Source organism: Heptranchias perlo, chromosome 17 (genome assembly GCF_035084215.1).
Source record: "Heptranchias perlo isolate sHepPer1 chromosome 17, sHepPer1.hap1, whole genome shotgun sequence".
Taxonomy (NCBI): domain Eukaryota; kingdom Metazoa; phylum Chordata; class Chondrichthyes; order Hexanchiformes; family Hexanchidae; genus Heptranchias; species Heptranchias perlo.
Genome location: NC_090341.1, coordinates 57554664 through 57578226, shown reverse-complemented (window position 1 = coordinate 57578226; position 23563 = coordinate 57554664). Strand labels below are relative to the sequence as shown.

Genomic DNA, 23563 nt, shown 5'->3' with positions numbered 1-23563 from the left:
AGTACCTTCTGATGAAGTGGCCACATGTGAGAAATCGGCCCCCATTCCTTTCTCCAGACACTGGTGGGCCTGCTGGGAGCCTCCAGCATTTCCCGTGTGAGCTTGTAGAAACCTCATGCAGTGTAAATGGGCCCCTGGTTACTGCTCTCGTAAAGTAACCTCCCTCTCCCTCTCTCTGTCTCCCTCTGCCTCTCTCCCTCTCTCTCCCTCTCTCTGCCCCTCTCTGCCCCTCTCTCCCTCTCTCCGTCTCTGCCTCTCTCGGTCTCTCCCTCTGCCTCACTCTCTCTGCCTCTCTCTGTGTGCCTCTCTCCTTCTCTCTGTCTCTCTCTCTGCCTCTCTCCCTCTCTCTCCCTCTGCCTCTCTCCCTCTCTCGGTCTCCCTCTCTCCCTCTCTCGCTCTGCCTATAGACTCTATTCTATAGGCTCTGGAACAGTTCCTACAGATTGGAGGGTGGCAAATGTAACCCCACTATTTAAAAAAGGAGGGAGAGAAAAAACAGGGAATTACAGACCAGTTAGCCTAACATCAGTAGTGGGGAAAATGCTGGAGTCTATTATAAAAGATGTGATAACAGAACACTTGGAAGGCATTAATGGGATTGGACAAAGTCAGCATGGGTTTATGAAAGGGAAATCATGCTTAACAAATCTACTGGAGTTTTTTTAGGATGTAACTGGTAGAATAGATAGGGGAGAACCAGTGGATGTGGTGTATTTGGATTTTCAGAAGGCTTTTGATAAGGTCCCACACAAGAGGTTAGTGTGCAAAATTAAAGCACATGGGATTGGGGGGAATATACTGGCATGGATTGAGAATTGGTTGACAGAAAGGAAACAGACAGTAGGAATAAACGGGTCTTTTTCCGGGTGGCAGGCAGTGACTAGTGGGGTACCGCAGGGATCAGTGCTTGGGCCCCAGCTATTCACAATATATACCAATGAGTTGGATGAGGGAACTAAATGTAACATTTCCAAGTTTGCAGACGACACAAAGCTGGGGTGGAATGTGAGCTGTGAGGATGATGCATCGAGGCTCCAATGTGATTTAGACAAGTTGGGTGAGTGGGCAAGAACATGGCAGATGCAGTATAATGTGGATAAATGTGAGGTTATCCACTTTGGTTGTAAAAACAGAAAGGCAGATTATTATCTGAATGCTGATAGATTGGGAAAAGGGGAGGTTCAACGAGACCTGGATGTCCTTGTACACCAGTCGCTGAAAGCGAGCATTCAGGTGCAGCAAGCAGTTAGGAAGGCGAATGGTATGTTGGCCTTCATTGCAAGAGGATTTGAGTACAGGAGCATGGTTGTCTTACTGCAGTTATACAGGGCCTTGGTGAGACCACATCTGGAGTACTATGTGCAGTTTTGGTCTCCTTATCTGAGGAAGGATGTCCTTGCCATGGAGGGAGTGCAACAAAGGTTTACCAGACTGATTCCTGGGATGGCAGGACTGACGTATAAGGAGAGATTGGGTTGACTAGGCCTATATTCACTAGAGTTTAGAAGAATGAGAGGTGATCTCATCGAAACATATAAAATTCTAACAAGACTAGACAGACTAGATGCAGGGAGGATGTTCCCGATGGCTGGGGAGTCCAGAACCAGGGGTCACAGTCTCAGGATACGGGGTATGCCATTTAGAACCGAGATGAAGAGAAATTTCTTCACTCAGAGGGTGGTGAACCTGTGGAATTCTCCACCACAGAAGGCTGTGGAGGCCAAGTCATTGGATGTATTCAAGAAGGAGATAGATATATTTCTTAATGCTAAAGGGATCAAGGGATATGGGGGGAAAAGCGGGAACATGGTACTGAGTTAGATGATCAGCCATGATCATTTTGAATGGCGGAGCAGGCCCGAAGGGCCGAATGGCCTACTCTTGCTCCTATTTTCTATGTTTCTATGTTTCTATGCCTCTCTCCCTCTCCCTCTCTGCCTCTCTCTCTCTGCCTCTGCCTATCTTCTCCTCTCTGTCTGCCTCTCTCTGCCTCTTCCACTCTCTCTCCCTCTGTCTCTCTCCATCTCTCTCCCTCCCCCTCGCTCCCTCTGCCTCTCTCCATCTCTCTCTCTCTCTGCCCCTCTCCCTCTTTTTGTCTGCCTCTCTGCCCCTCTCCCTCTGTCTCTCTCCATCTCCCTCTGCCCCTCTCTCCCTCTCTCCCTCTGCCTCTTTCACTTTCAGGGTTTTTTGGTTTTCTCCCCTCCCGTGCTGTGTTTATATATTAGTCCCAGTGTCACCCAGTAACCGAGGTTATGGGATGGCCTGTGCTGTGATTATATATTAGTCCCAGTGTCACCCAGTAACCGAGGTTATGGGATGGCCTGTGCTGCGTTTATATATTAGTCCCAGTGTCACCCAGTAACCGAGGTTATGGGATGGCCTGTGCTGTGTTTATATATTAGTCCCAGTGTCACCCAGTAACCGAGGTTATGGGATGGCCTGTGCTGCGTTTATATATTAGTCCCAGTGTCACCCAGTAACCGAGGTTATGGGATGGCCTGTGCTGTGTTTATATATTAGTCCCAGTGTCACCCAGTAACCGAGGTTATGGGATGGCCTGTGCTGTGTTTACATATTATGACTTAAGCTATTTTTCTTCCAACAGGACTTCAGAGAAGCAGTGACGAGGTCTGTCAGTGGAGAAGCTTGTCCCATGATGGAGCTGGAGGGGGTGACTCGCATCCTGTGCGAACTCTCTGAGCTGTACGAACTCCACCAGGAAATCCTGAGGGAGCTGGAGCAGAGAGTCACCGAATGGTACCTCAATAATCTCCTCAATAATCCTCAATAACTCACTCTAATCCCAGCACAGGCCACTCCATGAGTTGCTGTAAACCAGGGTTTGTGACAGACGAATACTGATCAGTGAAGGCTGTCAGGAACAAACTATTGGGTCTGTATTAGGCACACTTTATTGCAAGCTGTTTGCCAGGGATATCTTCACCCAGTGAGTTTCGTTTTAGGATCAATTAAAGGGACTGGAACAGGCTATACCACTAATCGAAGCCCCTCCCTCTGGTACATTAACCCTCCCATCGAAGCCCCTCCCTCTGGTACATTAACTCCCTCATCGAAGTCCCTCCCTCTGGTACATTAACTCCCTCATCGGAGCCCCTCCCTCTGGTACATTAACCCTCCCATCGAAGCCCCTCCCTCCAGTACATTAACCTCACCACTCACTTAGATTAAGGCCTCCCTTATGTGACTGGCTCCAGACAACCTCGCAGTTTTCGAAATCGCAGTTAACCCTCCTGTGCGATTGCACACTGCACGTTATAAAGAATAAGAACTAATAAAAGCAGCGAATTATGATACGTTCACAACCTCAAGTCCGCTTCATCCTTACAGCAGTGAACCATATCAGCAAAGTAGATGTGGGCAGAAACACCTTCAGTTGCTCCTTGTTGACTGTAACAGAGGCTGGTCTCCTGTCGATGAGTCCAAACCCCACTCCAGTACTTGATGACAGAATCCAGACTCTCACTCCAGTGAGGGGGGTGCAGCAGCGAGGGGGGGGTGCAGCAGTGAGGGGGGTGCAGCAGTGAGGGGAGGGTGCAGCAGTGAGGGGGGTGCAGCAGCGAGGGGGGGGTGCAGCAGTGAGGGGGGTGCAGCAGTGAGGGGGGTGCAGCAGTGAGGGGGGGGTGCAGCAGCGAGGGGGGGGTGCAGCAGTGAGGGGGGTGCAGCAGCGAGGGGGGTGCAGCAGTGAGGGGGGTGCAGCAGTGAGGGGGGTGCAGCAGTGAGGGGGGTGCAGCAGCGAGGGGGGGGTGCAGCAGTGAGGGGGGGTGCAGCAGTGAGGGGGGGTGCAGCAGTGAGGGGGGGGGTGCAGCAGTGAGGGGGGTGCAGCAGCGAGGGGGGTGCAGCAGTGAGGGGAGGGTGCAGCAGTGAGGGGAGGGTGCAGCAGTGAGGGGGGGTGCAGCAGTGAGGGGAGGGTGCAGCAGTGAGGGGGGGTGCAGCAGTGAGGGGGGGTGCAGCAGTGAGGGGGGTGCAGCAGTGAGGGGAGGGTGCAGCAGTGAGGGGGGTGCAGCAGTGAGGGGGGGTGCAGCAGTGAGGGGGGGTGCAGCAGTGAGGGGGGTGCAGCAGTGAGGGGAGGGTGCAGCAGTGAGGGGGGTGCAGCAGTGAGGGGGGGTGCAGCAGTGAGGGGGGTGCGACAGTGAGGGGGGTGCGACAGTGAGGGGGGTGCAGCAGTGAGGGGAGGGTGCAGCAGTGAGGGGGGTGCGACAGTGAGGGGGGTGCGACAGTGAGGGGGGTGCAGCAGTGAGGGGAGGGTGCAGCAGTGAGGGGGGTGCGACAGTGAGGGGGGGTGCAGCAGTGAGGGGAGGGTGCAGCAGCGAGGGGGGTGCAGCAGCGAGGGGGGTGCGACAGTGAGGGGGGTGCAGCAGCGAGGGGGGGTGCAGCAGTGAGGGGGGGTGCGACAGTGAGGGGGGTGCAGCAGTGAGGGGGGTGCGACAGTGAGGGGGGTGCAGCAGCGAGGGGGGGTGCAGCAGTGAGGGGGGGGGTGCAGCAGTGAGGGGGGGTGCAGCAGTGAGGGGGGGTGCAGCAGTGAGGGGGGTGCGACAGTGAGGGGGGTGCAGCAGTGAGGGGAGGGTGCAGCAGTGAGGGGGGTGCGACAGTGAGGGGGGGTGCAGCAGTGAGGGGGGTGCGACAGTGAGGGGGGGTGCAGCAGTGAGGGGGGTGCGACAGTGAGGGGGGGTGCAGCAGTGAGGGGGGTGCGACAGTGAGGGGAGTGCAGCAGTGAGGGGGGTGCAGCAGTGAGGGGGGTGCAGCAGTGAGGGGGGTGCGACAGTGAGGGGAGGGTGCAGCATTGAGGGGAGAGTGCAGCAGCGAGGGGGGTGCAGCAGTGAGGGGGGGTGCAGCAGTGAGGGGGGTGCGACAGTGAGGGGGGGTGCAGCAGTGAGGGGGGTGCGACAGTGAGGGGGGGTGCAGCAGTGAGGGGGGTGCGACAGTGAGGGGGGGTGCAGCAGTGAGGGGGGTGCGACAGTGAGGGGAGTGCAGCAGTGAGGGGGGTGCGGCAGCGAGGGGGGTGCAGCAGTGAGGGGGGTGCAGCAGTGAGGGGGGTGCAGCAGTGAGGGGGGTGCAGCAGTGAGGGGGGGGTGCAGCAGTGAGGGGGGTGCAGCAGTGAGGGGGGTGCAGCAGTGAGGGGGGGGTGCAGCAGCGAGGGGGGGGTGCAGCAGTGAGGGGGGTGCAGCAGCGAGGGGGGTGCAGCAGTGAGGGGGGTGCAGCAGTGAGGGGGGTGCAGCAGTGAGGGGGGTGCAGCAGCGAGGGGGGGGTGCAGCAGTGAGGGGGGGTGCAGCAGTGAGGGGGGGTGCAGCAGTGAGGGGGGGGTGCAGCAGTGAGGGGGGTGCAGCAGCGAGGGGGGTGCAGCAGTGAGGGGAGGGTGCAGCAGTGAGGGGGGGTGCAGCAGTGAGGGGAGGGTGCAGCAGTGAGGGGGGGTGCAGCAGTGAGGGGGGGTGCAGCAGTGAGGGGGGGTGCAGCAGTGAGGGGGGGTGCAGCAGTGAGGGGGGTGCAGCAGTGAGGGGAGGGTGCAGCAGTGAGGGGGGTGCAGCAGTGAGGGGGGGTGCAGCAGTGAGGGGGGGTGCAGCAGTGAGGGGGGTGCAGCAGTGAGGGGAGGGTGCAGCAGTGAGGGGGGTGCAGCAGTGAGGGGGGGTGCAGCAGTGAGGGGGGGTGCAGCAGTGAGGGGGGTGCAGCAGTGAGGGGAGGGTGCAGCAGTGAGGGGGGGTGCAGCAGTGAGGGGGGGTGCAGCAGTGAGGGGGGTGCAGCAGTGAGGGGAGGGTGCAGCAGTGAGGGGGGTGCAGCAGTGAGGGGGGGTGCAGCAGTGAGGGGGGGTGCAGCAGTGAGGGGGGTGCAGCAGTGAGGGGAGGGTGCAGCAGTGAGGGGGGTGCAGCAGTGAGGGGGGGTGCAGCAGTGAGGGGGGGTGCAGCAGTGAGGGGGGTGCAGCATTGAGGGGAGGGTGCAGCAGTGAGGGGAGGGTGCAGCAGTGAGGGGAGGGTGCAGCAGTGAGGGGGGGTGCAGCAGCGAGGGGGGGGTGCAGCAGTGAGGGGAGGGTGCAGCAGCGAGGGGGGTGCAGCAGCGAGGGGGGGGTGCAGCAGTGAGGGGGGGTGCGACAGTGAGGGGGGTGCAGCAGTGAGGGGGGTGCGACAGTGAGGGGGGTGCAGCAGCGAGGGGGGGTGCAGCAGTGAGGGGGGGGGTGCAGCAGTGAGGGGGGGTGCAGCAGTGAGGGGGGTGCGACAGTGAGGGGGGTGCAGCAGTGAGGGGAGGGTGCAGCAGTGAGGGGGGTGCGACAGTGAGGGGGGGTGCAGCAGTGAGGGGGGTGCGACAGTGACGGGGGGTGCAGCAGTGAGGGGGGTGCGACAGTGAGGGGGGGTGCAGCAGTGAGGGGGGTGCAGCAGTGAGGGGGTTGCGACAGTGAGGGGAGGGTGCAGCAGTGAGGGGAGAGTGCAGCAGTGAGGGGGGTGCAGCAGTGAGGGGGGTGCAGCAGTGAGGGGGGTGCAGCAGTGAGGGGGGTGCGGCAGTGAGGGGAGGGTGCAGCAGTGAGGGGGGTGCAGCAGTGAGGGGGGTGCAGCAGTGAGGGGGGTGCAGCAGTGAGGGGGGTGCAGCAGTGAGGGGGGTGCAGCAGTGAGGGGGGTGCGGCAGTGAGGGGGGTGCGACAGTGAGGGGAGGGTGCAGCATTGAGGGGAGAGTGCAGCAGCGAGGGGGGTGCAGCAGTGAGGGGAGTGCAGCAGTGAGGGGGGGTGCAGCAGTGAGGGGAGTGCAGCAGTGAGGGGAGTGCAGCAGCGAGGGGGGTGCAGCAGTGAGGGGGGGTGCAGCAGTGAGGGGGGGTGCAGCAGTGAGGGGGGGGGTGCAGCAGCGAGGGGGGTGCAGCAGTGAGGGGGGGGTGCAGCAGTGAGGGGGGGTGCAGCAGTGAGGGGGGGTGCAGCAGCGAGGGGGGTGCAGCAGCGAGGGGGGGTGCAGCAGTGAGGGGGGGTGCAGCAGTGAGGGGGGGGGTGCAGCAGTGAGGGGGGGGTGCAGCAGTGAGGGGGGTGCAGCAGTGAGGGGGGTGCAGCAGCGAGGGGGGGTGCAGCAGTGAGGGGGGTGCAGCAGTGAGCAGGGTGCAGCAGTGAGGGGGGTGCAGCAGCGAGGGGGGGTGCAGCAGCGAGGGGGGGGTGCAGCAGTGAGGGGGGTGCAGCAGCGAGGGGGGGTGCAGCAGTGAGGGGGGTGCAGCAGTGAGGGGGGGTGCAGCAGCGAGGGGGGGTGCAGCAGTGAGGGGGGTGCAGCAGTGAGGGGGGGTGTCACATTTTCTTTCAGATGAGATATTGCCTGTTGAGGCGAATGGATAAGATTCCATGGCATTATTCACCTGATCTCCTGGCCAATGTTGCTTCCTGAATCAACACCACAAAACACAGGTCATCCATCTTTGCTGTGTGTAAATTGACAGCTGCGTTTAAATGACAATAATGACTGGCCACCGAAAGTAATTCATTGGCTCTGAAGCACTGTCGAATGTCCTAACGATAATATAAGGAGCCGTATTCTTTTTTTTGTTGACCAGTTTCTGGTTGATTCGATGCCTGGACACAATGGTGTGTGTGTAAGAGCACAAGAAAGCAGAGAACCAAACCCTGCCACTCGGGCCATTAAACCAATTCTAACCACCCAATTAATCTCCTCCCACAGCCCAGGGACGCTGTGCCCTATCAGGGATGCTCTACTACAACGACAACAACTTGCATTTAATGTAGTAAAACATCCCACAGGAGCGATTATCAAACAAAATTTGACACCCAGCCACTTAAGGAGATATTAGGACAGGAGACAGGTAGGTTTAAAGGAGCATCTTAAAGGAGGAGAGAGAGGTAGAGAGGTGGAGAGGGAGGGAATTCAGAGCTTTGGGCCGAGGCAGCTGAAGGCACGGCCGCCAATGATGGGGCGAAGGAAATCGGGGATGCGCAAGAGGTCAGAATTGGAGGGGCGCAGAGATCTCGGAGGGTTGTAAGGCTGGTGGAGGTTACAGAGATAGGGAGGGGCGAGGCCATGGAGGGTTTTAAACACAAGGATGAAAATTTGAAATTCGAGGTGTTTCTGGACTGGGAGCCAATGTCGGTCAGCGAGCACAGGGGTGATGCGTGAAAGAGTTCGGATACGACAGCAGAGTTTTGGATGAAATTAAGTTTACGGAGGGTGGAAGATGGGAGGCCGGCCAGGAGAGCATTGGAATAGTCGAGCCTAGAGGTTACAAAAGCATCGTTGAGGGTTTCAGCAGCTGATGAGCTGAAGCAGAGGTGGAGACGGGTGATATTACGGAGGTAGAAGTAGGCGGTCTTGGTGATGGAGAGGATATGTGGTCAGAAGCTCATCTCAGAGTCAAATAGGATTTCAAGGTTGCGAACGGTCTGGTTCAGCCTCAGACAGTGGCCGGGGAGAGGGATGGAGTCAGTGACTATGGAACGGAGTTTGTGGCAGGGACCAAAGGCAATGGCTTCGGTCTTCCCAATAACTAGTTGGAAGAAATATCTGGATGTTGGATAACCAGCGTGACAAATCAGATGCAGAGGAGGGGTCGAGAGAGGTGGTGGTGAGGTAGAGCTGGGTTTTGTCAGCGAACATGTGGAACCTGACGTCGTGTTTTCGGATGATGTCACTGAGGAGCAGCATGTAGATGAGAAACAGGAGGGGGCCAAGGATAGATCCTTGGGGGACTCCAGGGGTAATGTTGCGGGAGTGGGAAGAGAAGCCATTGCAGGTGATTCTCTGGCTACGACTGGAAAGATAAGAATGGAGCCAGGCGAGGGCAGTCCCTCCCAGCTGGACGACGGAGGAGAGGCGTTGGAGGAGGATGGTGTGGTCAACCGTGTCAAAGGCTGCAGACAGGTCGAGAAGGATGAGGAGGGAGAGTTTACCATCGTCACAGTCACACAGGATGTCATTTGTGACTTTGATAAGGGCCGTTTCAGTACTGTGGCAGGAGCGGAAACCTGATTGGAAGGATTCAAACATGGAGTTGTGGGAAAGATGGGCAGGGATTTGAGAGGCGACAACATGCTCAAGGACTTTGGGGAGGAAAGGGAGGTTGGAGATGGGGCGGTGGTTTGCAAGGACAGAGGGGTCAAGGGCGGGTTTTTGAGGAGGGGGGGTGATGATGGCAGATTTGAAGGGGAGGGGGACAGTACCTGAGGAGAGAGCACTACAGATAAAGGGAAAACTAAAAGATGTAAAATAATTAAATCAGGAGAGAGAAATAAGAAACATGTGAGAAAAAAATTAGAGCAGAAGGACAGGTTAGGGTGTGTGGCCCAATTAAGCGTTCTTTATCCAAGCGCACAAAGTATAAGGAACAAATTGAATGAATTGCAGGCATAAATTCAACTTAGAGGGTATGACATGATAGCCATCACTGAGACATGGCTGGCAATTGAATATTCCAGGTTATAAGGTCTATAGGAAGGATAGGGAAACTGGTAGAGGGGGAGGAGTCGCCTTAGTGATTAAGGATGAAATTACTTCAATGATAAGAAAGGATATAATGAGAGGTAAGCAGGCAGTGGAGACTTTATGGGTAGAATTAACAAATAGAAAAGGATTTAAGACTGTGGTGGGAGTTGTGTATCGGCCCCTTGGTAGCAGCTGTGAAGTGGCAGAATGTATAAATGCAGAGATTAGACAAGCATGTCACAAAGGCGGAGTGGTTTTAATGGGGAATTTTAACTTACTATAGATTGGGATAAGCAGACGAGCTCATGTCAGAAAGGTATCGAATTTCTTGTGTGTTCAGGACAGCTTTCTGCAACAATATGTGCAAGAACCAACAAGGGGGCAGGCCATATTAGATTTAATAATGAGTAATGAGCCAGATTTACTGAACAGCCTAACCGTCCGTGAACATTTATCTAATAGCGATCACAATATGATCAAGTTCAGTGTTGTGTTTGAAAGGGAGAAACCCGTAACAGCTGAGATTCTAAATTTAGGTAAGGCCAACTCCAACAGGATTAAACAGAGACTGTCCACAGTAAACTGGGCAAATCTGTTAATGGGTAAAATGACTGATGATCAGTGGGAGGTGTTCAAAAAGAATTTAACGTGATACAGAACCAGTTTATACCCCTAAGGGCCAAGCTCTCCATTTGCCAAATAAAACAGCCAAGGATGACAAAAGAGGTAAGGGACAACATAAAACTAAAAGAAAAAGCATACAAAAATGCAAAAAATAGCACAGATCCTGGTGACTGGGAGAGATACAAAGAACAATAAAGGGTGACAAAACAGATAGTAAGAGCTACAAAAAGGGAGTATGAAAAGAATTGCAAGGGATATCAAAATCAACACAAAACATTTTTACAATTATATTAGGAAAAAGAGGGTGGTCAAGAGCAATGTGGGCCCCTTAAAAACTGATAATGGTGAGATTGTAAATGAAAATAAGGAAATGGCGGACATGTTAAATAATTACTGTGTGTCGGTATTTACAGTAGAGGAAGAGGATAGCCTGCCGGACAGCCCAAGGAAACTAATTTTGAATCAGGGATGGGGACTCCCCATAATTAATGTAAGCAAATTAACAGTAATGAAGAAAATAATGGCACTAAAGAGTGACAAATCCCCAGGACCAGGTGGTTTCCATCCCAGGGTTTTAAATGAAGTAAGTGAGAACATTGCAGAAACCCTAACTGTAATCTTTCAAAGTTCTCTCAATTCAGGAACCGTTCCTTTAGATTGGAAAATTGCACATCACTCCGCTATATAAGAAAGGGAGAGAGGGAAACCAGGGAATTATAGGCCAGTTAGCCTAACATCTGTTGTCAGGAAATTACTAGAGTCTATAATTAAGGATAGAGTGACTGAACACCTTGAAAATTTTCAGCTGATCAGAGAGAGCCAGCATGGACTTGTAAAGGGGAGGTCATGCCTGAGGGAACTGATTTGATTTTTTGAAGAGGTGACTAAAGTAGTGGACAAGGGAATGTCTATGGATGTTGTTTATGTGGACTTCCAGAAGGCATTCGATAAAGTCCCTCATAAGAGACTGTTAGCTAAAGTTGAAGCTCATGGAATTGAGGGCAAATTATTGACCTGGTTCGGAAATTGGCTGAGCGGCAGGAGAGAGAGAGTGGGGATAATGGGCAGGTACTCAAATTGGCAGGATGTGACTAGTGGTGTCCCACAGGGATTGGTGTTCGGGCCTCAATTATTCACTGTATTTATTAACAACTTAGATGATGGTGTAGGGAGCCACATATCCAAGTTTGTCGATGTCTCAAAGATAGGCAGCATTGTAAGCAGTGTAGATGGAAGCATAAAATTACAGAGAGATATTAATAGATTAAGTGAATGGGCAAAACTGTGGCAAATGGATTTCAGTGTAGGCAAGTGTGAGGTCATCCACTTTGGACCTAAAAAGGATAAGATCAGAGTACTTTCTAAATGGTGAAAAGCTTGAACCGGTGGAGGTCCAAAGAGACTTAGGGATCCATGTACATAGATCATTAAAATGTCATGGACAGGTACAGAAAATAATCAAAAAACTCTAATGGAATGCTGACCTTTATATCTAGAGGGCTAGAATACAAGGGGGTAGAAGTTATGCTACAGCTATACAAAGCCCTGGTTAGACCACACCTGGAGCACTGTGTTCAGTTCTGGGCACCGCACCTTCCCTGGTATTTAGGAGATTAAGGGATGATTTGATCGAAGTTTTCAAGATATTAAGGGGATCTGATAGGATAGATAGAGAGAAACTATTTCCGCTGGTTGGGGAGTCTAGGACTAGGGGACATAGCCTAAAAATTATACCCAGCACTTTCAGGAGTAAAGTTGGGGAACACTTCTATACGCAAAGGGTGGTAGAAGTTTGGAACTCTCTTCTGCAAAAGGCAGTTGATGCTAGCTCAATTGTTCATTTTAAATCTGAGATTGATGGCTAACGAAAGGTTTTAAGGAATATGGGGCTAAGGCGGGTATATGGAGTTAGGTCACAGATCAACCATGATCTCATTGAATGGCGGAACAGGCTCGAGGGGCAGAATGGCCTAATCCTTTTCCTATGTTCCTAGTGACATGGAAGACTATGAGTTCCTTACACTTGTTGTTTGAGGTGAGGGTGGAGGAGGTAGGGGAGAGGGGTTTAAGAAGATGATTTGTGGTGAAGAGAAGCTGGGGGTTATCTTTGCATTCCAGGATGATCCTGGAATAGTGAGCAGTTTTGGCAGAGGAGAGCAGGACCCGATGATGCTTTGCGTGGTCCAGCCAGATCTGGCGATGAATGGCGAAACCAATTGTCCGCTATAAACATTCAAGTTTGCATCCCTGGACTTAAGGGAGCGGAGATGAGGGCCGTATCAGGGGGAATGACCAGGGTGAAAGAGAGTAATGGTTTTAATGGGGACAAAGGCATCAAATGTAGAGGTATGGGTATGATTGAGCAGATCGGTAGCTGCAGAAATATTTAATGTCATTCTATATCCGATGTAAAATGCCCTCTATCATGGACTTTACCCATCCATTTAATTACAGCACAGAAGGAAGCCATTTGGCCCATTGAACCCCCCGTAGCCCTTCAGTTTTTTTCTCTTCAAGTTCTTATCCAATTCCCTTTTGAAAGCCACAATTGAATCTGCCTCCACCACCCCCTCGGGCAGTACATTCCAGATCATAACCACTTGTGGTGTAAAAAGTGTGTTTCCTTATGTTGCCTTTGGTTCTTTTGCCAATCACCTTAAATCTATGCCCTCTGGTTCTAGACCCTTCTGCCAACGGGAACAGTTTCTCTCTATCTACTCTGTCTAGACCCTTCATGATTTTGAACACCTCTATTAAATCTTCTCTCAACCTTCTCTGCTCTAAGGAGAACAATCCCAGCTTCTCCAGTCTATTCACGTAATATAAGAACAAGAAGCAGGAGTAGGCCATACGGCCCCTCGAGCCTGCTCTGCCATTCAATAAGATCATGGCTGATCTTCGACCTCAACTCCACTTTCCCGCCCGATCCCCATATCCCTCGATTCCCCAAATATACTCAGCCTTGAATATACTCAACGACTGAGCATCCACAGCCCTTTGGGGTACAGAATTACGAAGATTCACAACTCTCTGAGTGAAGAAATTCCTCCTAATTTCAGTCCCAAATGTCCGACTCCTTATCCTGAGACTATGCCCCTTAGTTCTAGACTCTCCAGCCAGGGAAAACAACCTCTCAGCATCTACCCTGTCAAGCACCCTCATAATCTTATATGTTTCAATGAGATCACCTCTCATTCTTCTAAACTCCAGAGAGAATAGGCCCATTCTACTCAATCTCTCCTCATAGGACAACCCTCTTATCCCAGGAATTAATCTAGTGAACCTTTGTTGCACCGCCTCTAAGGCAAGTATATCCTTCCTTAGATAAGGAGACCAAAACTGCACACGGTACTCCAAGGTGAGGTCCCACTAAAGCCCTGTACAAATGTAGTAAGACTTCCTTACTCTTGTACTCCAACCGCCTTGCAATAAAGGCCAACATGCCATTTGCTTTCCTAATTGCTTGCTGTACCTGCATGCTAACTTTATGTGTCTCTTGACAAGGACACCCAAATCTCTCTGAACACCAACATTTAATAGTTTCTCACCATTTAAAAAATATTCTGTTTTTCTATTCTTCCTACCAAAGTGAATAATCTCACATTTCCCCACATTATACTCCATCTGCCACCTTCTTGCCCACTCACTTAACCTGTCTATATTTCTTTGCAGACTCTTTGTGTCCTCCTCACTGCTTACTTTCCCATCTAGCTTTGTATCGTCAACAAACTTGGATACATTACACTTGGTCTCTTCATCTAAGTCATTAATATAAATTGTAAATAGCTGAGGCCCAAGCACTGATCCTTACGGCACCCCACTAGTTACAGCCTGCCAACCTGAGAATGACCTGTTTATCCCTACTCTCTGTTTTCTGTCCGTTAACGAATCCTCTATCCATGCTAATATATTACCCCCAATCCCATGAGCCCTTACCTTGTGTAATAACCTTTTATGTAGCACCTTATCAAATGCCTTTTGAAAATCCAAATGTACTACATCCACTGGTTCCCCTTTATCTACCCTGCTAGTTACATCCTCAAAAAACTCTAATAAATTTGTCAAACACGATTTCCATTTCATAAAACCGTGTTGACTCTGCCTAATCATATTATGATTTTCTAAGTGCCCTGTTACCACTTCCTTAATAATGGATTCCACCATTTTCCCAACAACCAATGTCAGGCAAACTGGCCTTTAGTTCCCTGCTTTCTCCCTCCCTCCTTTCTTGAATAGCGGGGTAACATTTGCTACCTTCCAGCCCACTGGGACCATTCCAGAATCTAGAGAATTTTGGAAGATCACAACCAATGTATAAATGTTGATTTCAATAACTTCAGATCATAACCATTGCTCCCAGTTTTTCGGTCAGCTGGTGCTGGTAATGGTTCACCTGATGCCATTTACAGCTACTCCTGATCAATCTTTTGTTTCTTTACCTGTCCCATTCCCCCCCTCCGTGTCTTGCACCATCATCCCTATCGTTATTTAATCACTCCTGCTCTCCACCCTCTCAGAGAACCTTCCCTTTTGTTAATTTCCTCCCCTCCCTCCCCCCTTTCCCTGGCTCTGTCTTTGCTTAAAAACTTTAATTCTTTTAACATCATCCAGTTCTGACGAAAGGTCTTCGACCTGAAACATTAACTCTGTTCCTTTCTCCACAGACGCTGCCTCACTTGCTGAGCTTCTCCAGCATTTTCTGTTTTTATTTCAGATTTCCAGCATCCACAATATTTTGCTTTTGAATATAGAAAGTTCAAAGGGGAAGTGAAAAAGGAAATAAGAGGGGCAAAGACTGGCAGCTAACAGAAAAGGGAATTCAAAAGTCTTTGATAGGCACGTAAACAGTAAACGGGCAGTAAGAGGAGGGGTGGGGCCGATTAGGGACCAAAAAGGAGATCTACACATGGAGGCAGAGGGCATGGCTGAGGTACTAAATGAGTACTTTGCATCTGTCTTTACCAAGGAACAAGATGCTGCCAGAGTCTCAGTAAAGGAAGATATAGTTGAGATACTGGATGGGCTAAAAATTGATAAAGAGGAGGTACTAGAAAGGCTGGCTGTACTTAAAGTAGATTACTCACCCAGTCCGGATGGGATGCATCCTAGGTTGCTGAGGGAAGTAAGGGTGGAAATTGCGGAGGTACTGGCCATAATCATCCAATCATCCTTAGATACGGGGATGGTGCCAGAGGACTGGAGAATTGCAAATGTTACACCCTTGTTCAAAAAAGGGTGTAAGGATAAACCCAGCAACTACAGGCCAGTCAGTTTAACCTCGGGGGTGGGGTAACTTTCAGAAACAATAATCCGGGACAGAATTAACAGTCACTTGGACGAGTGTGGATTGATTAGGGAAAGCCAGCACGGATTTGTTAAAAGCAAATCGTGTTTAACTAACCTGATAGGGTTTTTTGATGAAGTAACAGAGAGGGTAGATGAGGGCAATGCGGTTGATGTGGTGTATATGGACTTTCAAAAGTGCCGCATGGTAGGCCAAGATTGTGGCCCATGGAATAAAAAGGGCAGTAGCAACATGGGTACAGAATTGGCTAAGGGACAGGGAACAGAGAGTAGTGGTGAACGGTTGTTTTTCGGACTGGAGGGAGGTGTACAGTGGTGTTCCCAAGGGGTCAGTGCTGGGACCACTGCTTTTCTTGATATATATTAATGACTTGGACTTGGGTGTACAGGGCACAATTTCCAAATTTGCAGATGACACAAAACTTGGAAGTGTAGTAAACAGTGAGGAGGATAGTGATAGACTTCAAGAGGATATAGACAGGCTGGTGGAATGGGTAGACACATGGCAGGTGAAATTTAACGCAGAAAAATGCGAAGTGATACATTTCGGTAGGAAGAATGAGGAGAGGCAATGTAAACAGGAGGGCACAACTCTAAAAGGGGTACAGGAACAGAGAGACCTGGGGGTATATGTGCACAAATCGTTGAAGGTGCCAGGGCAGGTTGAGAAAGTGGTTAAAAAAGCATACGGGATCCTGGGCTTTATAAATAGAGGCATAGAGTACAAAAGCAAGGAAGTCATGATGAACCTTTATAAAACACGGGTTTGACCACAACTGGAGTATTGTGTCCATTTCTGGGCACCGCACTTCAGGAAAGATGTGAAGGCCTTAGAGAAGGTGCAGAAAAGATTTGCTGGAATTTTTTTTTATTCGTTCTTGGGATGTGGGCATCGTTGGCGAGGCCAGCATTTATTGCCCATCCCTAATTACCCTTGAGAAGGTGGTGGTGAGCCGCTGCCTTGAACCGCTGCAGTCCGTGTGGTGAAGGTTCTCCCACAGTGCTGTTAGGAAGGGAGTTCCAGGATTTTGACCCAGCGACGATGAAGGAACGGCGATATATTTCCAAGTCGGGATGGTGTGTGACTTGGAGGGGAACGTGCAGGTGGTGTTGTTCCCATGTACCTGCTGCTCTTGTCCTTCTAGGTGGTAGAGGTCGCGGGTTTGAGAGGTGCTGTCGAAGAAGCCTTGGCGAGTTGCTGCAGTGCATCCTGTGGATGGTACACACTGCAGCCACAGTGTGCCGGTGGTGAATGGAGTGAATGTTTAGGGTGGTGGATGGGGTGCCAATCAAGCGGGCTGCTTTGTCCTGGATGGTGTCGAGCTTCTTGAGTGTTGTTGGAGCTGCACTCATCCAGACAAGTGGAGAGTATTCCATCACACTCCTGACTTGTGCCTTGTAGATGGTGGAAAGGCTTTGCAGAGTCAGGAGGTGAGTCGCTCGCCGCAGAATACCCAGCCTCTGACCTGCTCTCGTAGCCACAGTATTTATGTGGCTGGTCCAATTAAGTTTCTGGTCAGTGGTGACCCCCAGGATGTTGATGGTGGGGGATTCGGCGATGATAATGCCATTGAATGTCATGGGGAGGTGGTTAGACTCTCTCTTGTTGGAGATTGTCATTGCCTGGCACTTATCTGGCACGAATGTTACTTGTCACTTATCAGCCCAAGCCTGGATGTTGTCCAGGTGTTGCTGCTTGCGGGCTCGTACTACTTCATTATTTGAGGGGTTGCGAATGGAACTGAACACTGTGCAATCATCAGCGAACATCCCCATTTCTGTCCTTATGGTGGAGGGAAGGTCATTGATGAAGCAGCTGAAGATGGTTGGGCCTAGGACACTATCCTGAGGAACTCCTGCAGCAATGACCTGGGGCTGAGATGATTGACCTCCAACAACCACCATCATCTTCCTTTGTGCTAAATATGACAGCAGTCACTGGAGAGTTTTCCCCGATTCCCATTGACTTCAATTTTACTAGGGCTCCTTGGTGCCACACTCGGTCAAATACTGGCTTGATGTCAAGGGCAGTCACTCTCACCTCACCTCTGGAATTCAGCTCTTTTGTCCATGTTTGGACCAAGGCTGTAATGAGGTCTGGAGCCGAGTGGTCCTGGCGGAACCCAAACTGAGCATCGGTGAGCAGGTTATTGGTGAGTAAGTGTCGCTTGATAGCACTGTCGACGACACCTTCCATCACTTTGCTGATGATTGAGAGTAGACTGATGGGACGGTAATTGGCCGGATTGGATTTGTCCTGCTTTTTGTGGACAGGACATACCTGGGCAATTTTCCACATTGTCGGGTGGATGCCAGTGTTGTAGCTGTACTTGAACAGTTTGGCTAGAGGCGCAGCTAGTTCTGGAGCACAAGTTTTCAGCACTACAGCTGGGATGTTGTCGGGGCCCATAGCCTTTGTTGTATCCAGTGCACTCAGCCATTTCTTGATATCACGTGGAGTGAATCAAATTGGCTGAAGACTGACTTCTGTGATGGTGGGGATATCGGGAGGAGGCCGAGATGGATCATCCACTCGGCACTTCTGGCTGAAGATGGTTGCAAACGCTTCAGCCTTGTCTTTTGCGCTCACATGCTGGACTCCGCCATCATTGAGGATGGGGATGTTTGCAGAGCCTCCTCCTCCCGTTAGTTGTTTAATTGTCCACCACCATTCATGGCTGGATGTGGCAGGACTGCAGAGCTTTGATCTGATCCGTTGGTTGTGGAATCGCTTAGCTCTGTCTATAGCAAGTTGCTTCCGCTGTTGAGCATGCATGCAGTCCTGTGTTGTAGCTTCACCAGAATGATTCCAGCGATGAGGGATTTCAGTTACGTGGATAGACTGGAGAAGCTGGGCTTGTTCTTCTTTGAACAGAGAAGGTTTTCCTCATGTCACCTTTGGTTCTTTTGCCAATCACCTTAAATTTATGTCCTCTGGTTCTTGACCCTTCCGCCAATGGGAACAGTTTCTCTCTATCTACTCTGTCTCGACCCTTCATGATTTTGAATACCTCGATCAAATCTCCTCGCAACCTCCTCTGTTGCAAGGAGAACAACCCCAGCTTCTCCAGTCTATCCACGTAACTGAAGTCCCTCATCCCTGGAATAATTCCAGTAAATCTCTTCTGCACCCTCTCTGAGGCCATCACATCTTTCCTAAAGTGTGGTGCCCAGAACTGGACACAATACTCCAGTTGTGGCCCAACTAGTGTTTTATAAAGGTTCATCATGACTTCCTTGCTTTTGTACTCTGTGCCTCTATTTATAAAGCCCAGGATCCCATATGCTTTTTTAACCACTTTCTCAACCTGCCCTGCCACCTTCAACGATTTGTGCACATATACCCCCAGATCTCTCTGTTCCTGCACCCAATTTGGAATTGTGCCCTTTAGTTTTATATATTATAAATCATAATATGATTAGGCAGAGTCATCATGATTTTATGAAAGGGAAATCGTGTTTGACAAATTTATTAGAGTTTTTTGAGAATGTAACTAGCAGGGTAGATAAAGGGGAACCAGTGGATGTAGTATATTTGGATTTTCAAAAGGTATTCGATAAGATGCCACGAGAAAGGTTGTTACACAAGATTAGGGCTCATGGGGTTGGGGGTAATATATTAGCATGGATAGAGAATTGGTTAACGGACAGAAAACAGAGGAGAGATAAACGGGTCATTTTCAGGTTGGCAGGCTGTAACTAGTGGGGTGCCGCAGGGATCGGTGCTGGAGCCTCAGCTATTTACAATCTATATTAATGACTTGGATGAAGGGACCGAGTGTCATGCATCCAAGTTTGCTGACGATACAAAGCCAGGCAAGAAAGTAAACTGTGAGAAGGACACAAAGATCTGCAAAGGGATATGGACAGGTTAAGTGAGTGGGCAAGAAGGTGGCAGATGGAGTATAATGTGGGGAAATGTGAGGTTATTCACAACTCTTGGAGGGTTGTCGGGCTGGAGGGGGTTACAGAGATAGGGAGGGGCGAGGCCATGGAGGGACTTGAAAATAAGGATGAAAATTTTTAAATCAAGGTGTTCCCGGATTGGGAGCCAATGTAGGTCAGCGAGCACAGGGGTGATGGGTGAATGTGACTTGGTATGAGTTAGGATATGGGCAGCAGAGTTTTGGGTGAGCTCAGATTGTTGGAGGGTGGAAGATGCGAAGAATACAGAGTAAAGCTCCCTCTACACTGTCCCATCAAACACTCCCAGGGCAGGTACAGCACGGGTTAGATACAGAGTAAAGCTCCCTCTACACTGTCCCATCAAACACTCCCAGGGCAGGTACAGGGTTAGATACAGAGTAAAGCTCCCTCTACACTGTCCCATCAAACACTCCCAGGGCAGGTACAGCACGGGTTAGATACAGAGTAAAGCTCCCTCTACACTGTCCCATCAAACACTCCCAGGGCAGGTACAGCACGGGTTAGATACAGAGTAAAGCTCCCTCTACACTGTCCCATCAAACACTCCCAGGGCAGGTACAGCACGGGTTAGATACAGAGTAAAGCTCCCTCTACACTGTCCCATCAAACACTCCCAGGGCAGGTACAGCACGGGTTAGATACAGAGTAAAGCTCCCTCTACACTGTCCCATCAAACACTCCCAGGGCAGGTACAGCACGGGTTAGATACAGAGTAAAGCTCCCTCTACACTGTCCCATCAAACACTCCCAGGGCAGGTACAGCACGGGTTAGATACAGAGTAAAGCTCCCTCTACACTGTCCCATCAAACACTCCCAGGGCAGGTACAGCACGGGTTAGATACAGAGTAAAGCTCCCTCTACACTGTCCCATCAAACACTCCCAGGGCAGGTACAGCACGGGTTAGATACAGAGTAAAGCTCCCTCTACACTGTCCCATCAAACACTCCCAGGGCAGGTACAGCACGGGTTAGATACAGAGTAAAGCTCCCTCTACACCGTCCCATCAAACACTCCCAGGGCAAGTACAGCACGGGTTAGATACAGAGTAAAGCTCCCTCTGCACTATCCCATCAAACACTCCCAGGGCAAGTACAGCACGGGTTAGATACAGAGTAAAGCTCCCTCTACACTGTCCCATCAAACACTCCCAGGGCAAGTACAGCACGGGTTAGATACAGAGTAAAGCTCCCTCTACACCGTCCCATCAAACACTCCCAGGGCAGGTACAGCACGGGTTAGATACAGAGTAAAGCTCCCTCTACACTGTCCCATCAAACATTCCCAGGGCAGGTACAGCACGGGTTAGATACAGAGTAAAGCTCCCTCTACACTGTCCCATCAAACACTCCCAGGGCAGGTACAGCACGGGTTAGATACAGAGTAAAGCTCCCTCCACACTGTCCCATCAAACACTCCCAGGGCAGGTACAGCACAGGTTAGATACAGAGTAAAGCTCCCTCTACACTGTCCCATCAAACACTCCCAGGGCAGGTACAGCATGGGTTAGATACAGAGTAAAGCTCCCTCTACACTGTCCCATCAAACATTCCCAGGGCAGGTACAGCACGGGTTAGATACAGAGTAAAGCTCCCTCTACACTGTCCCATCAAACACTCCCAGGGCAGGTACAGCACGGGTTAGATACAGAGTAAAGCTCCCTCCACACTGACCCATCAAACATTCCCAGGGCAGGTACAGCACGGGTTAGATACAGAGTAAAGCTCCCTCCACACTGTCCCATCAAACACTCCCAGGGCAGGTACAGCACAGGTTAGATACAGAGTAAAGCTCCCTCTACACTGTCCCATCAAACACTCCCAGGGCAGGTACAGCACGGGTTAGATACAGAGTAAAGCTCCCTCCACACTGTCCCATCAAACACTCCCAGGGCAGGTACAGCACGGGTTAGATACAGAGTAAAGCTCCCTCTACACTGTCCCATCAAACACTCCCAGGGCAGGTACAGCACGGGTTAGATACAGAGTAAAGCTCCCTCTACACTGTCCCATCAAACATTCCCAGGGCAGGTACAGCACAGGTTAGATACAGAGTAAAGCTCCCTCTGCACTGTCCCATCAAACATTCCCAGGGCAGGTACAGCACAGGTTAGATACAGAGTAAAGCTCCCTCTGCACTGTCCCATCAAACACTCCCAGGGCAGGTACAGCACAGGTTAGATACAGAGTAAAGCTCCCTCTGCACTGTCCCATCAAACATTCCCAGGGCAGGTACAGCACGGGTTAGATACAGAGTAAAGCTCCCTCTGCACTGTCCCATCAAACATTCCCAGGGCAGATACAGCACGGGTTAGATACAGAGTAAAGCTCCCTCTACACTGTCCCATCAAACACTCCCAGGGCAGGTACAGCACGGGTTAGATACAGAGTAAAGCTCCCTCTACACTGTCCCATCAAACACTCCCAGGGCAGGTACAGCACGGGTTAGATACAGAGTAAAGCTCCCTCTACACTGTCCCATCAAACACTCCCAGGGCAGGTACAGCACGGGTTAGATACAGAGTAAAGCTCCCTCTACACTGTCCCATCAAACACTCCCAGGGCAGGTACAGCACGGGTTAGATACAGAGTAAAGCTCCTTCTACACCGTCCCATCAAACATTCCCAGGGCAGGTACAGGGTTAGATACAGAGTAAAGCTCCCTCTACACTGTCCCATCAAACACTCCCAGGGCAGGTACAGCATGGGTTAGATACAGAGTAAAGCTCCCTCTACACTGTCCCATCAAACATTCCCAGGGCAGGTACAGGGTTAGATACAGAGTAAAGCTCCCTCTGCACTGTCCCATCAAACACTCCCAGGGCAGGTACAGCACGGGTTAGATACAGAGTAAAGCTCCCTCTACACTGTCCCATCAAACATTCCCAGGGCAGGTACAGCATGGGTTAGATACAGAGTAAAGCTCCCTCTACATCGTCCTGTTTCTCAGCCTCAGAAAACTGTACCAGTCCATTTTCTACACCAGTTGTCTGGTGCCTCTCAGTGAGTTTAGCTCTTTAATGAGCGCTGAACCGAGACCCTTTTGTTCTGTGGGTGCAGGTTTGCCAATGTTTGGATTGGCTCCTCCACTAATGTCGGGAGTAAGGGCAGCAATGGTCGGAGGGAGGGAGGGAAAATTGTAGGTTGCGTAACCCCCTCCCTCCGTCATCATCATCTGAAAATCTCGTCTCACAGCAGCTTGTGGTAGGGTGGTGGGGGTCTGGAACTCACTGCCTGAAAGAATGGTAGAGGCAGAAACCCTCATCACATTTTTAAAAGTACCTGGATGTGCACCTGAAGGCTGTGGGATTAGACTGAGTGGCACATTTTTGGCCAGCGCATACACGATAGGCCGAATGGCCTCCTTCTGTGCCGTAAATTTTCTATGATTCTATTCTATTCTATGTGGTTCCTGGCCTGGTAACCCACAGGGAGGTACACTGGTGATTGTTTGTTGGGCTGGCACCAGGAGAAATGACCGTGAATGCTGCCGGATTATGGTAAAAATCCAACTGGTTCACTGATGTCCTTCAGGGAAGTGAACCTGCCGTCCTCACCCGGTTTGGGCTGACACACGACTCCAGTCCCACCCTCAGTGATTGACTCCTAATGCCCAACTTTACCTTTTGAGGGCAACTATTGGAAGGCAATAAATGTTGTCTTACCAGCATGGCCTCCATCCTGAAAACAGATGAGCAAACATACGAGCTTGAGAAAGAAGAAGCCATGGGATAAGAACATAAGAAATAGGAGCAGGAGTTGGCCATCCGGCCCCTCGAGCCTGCTCCGCCATTCAACAAGATCATGCCTGATCTTCTACCTCAACGCCATTTTCCTGCACCATCCACATATTTCTTGATGCCTTTAATATCTAGAAATCTATCGATCTCTGTTTTGAATGTACTCAATGACCGAGCCTCCTCAGCCCTCTGGGGTAGAGAATTCCAAAGATTCACCACGCTCAGAAGAAATTTCTCCTCATCTCAGTCCTAAATGGCCGACCCCTTATTCCGAGACTGTGACCCCTGGTTCTAGATTCCCCAGCCAAGGGAAACATCCTCCCTGCATCTACCCTGTCGAGCCCTGTAAGAATTTTGTATGTTTCAATGAGATCACCTCTCATTCTTCTAAACTCTAGAGAATACAGGCCTAGTCTACTCAATCTCTCCTCATATGACAATCCTGCCATCTCAGGAATCAGTCTGGTGAATCTTTGTTGCACTCGCTCTATGGCAAGTATATCCTTTCTTAGGTAAGGAGACCAAAATTGTACTCAATACTCCAGGTGAGGTCTCACCAAGG

General features: G+C 50.9%; 1 protein-coding gene across 1 annotated transcript in view; it reads left to right on the top strand.

Annotated features, from left to right (window-relative positions):
- Nucleotides 1-23563, top strand: part of LOC137333943 (FYVE, RhoGEF and PH domain-containing protein 5-like) — a 329534-nt gene that overhangs the window by 205900 nt on the left and 100071 nt on the right. The window contains 1 exon segment of the mRNA XM_067998296.1: nucleotides 2606-2757. Coding sequence (XP_067854397.1) covers nucleotides 2606-2757 — 152 coding nt within the window.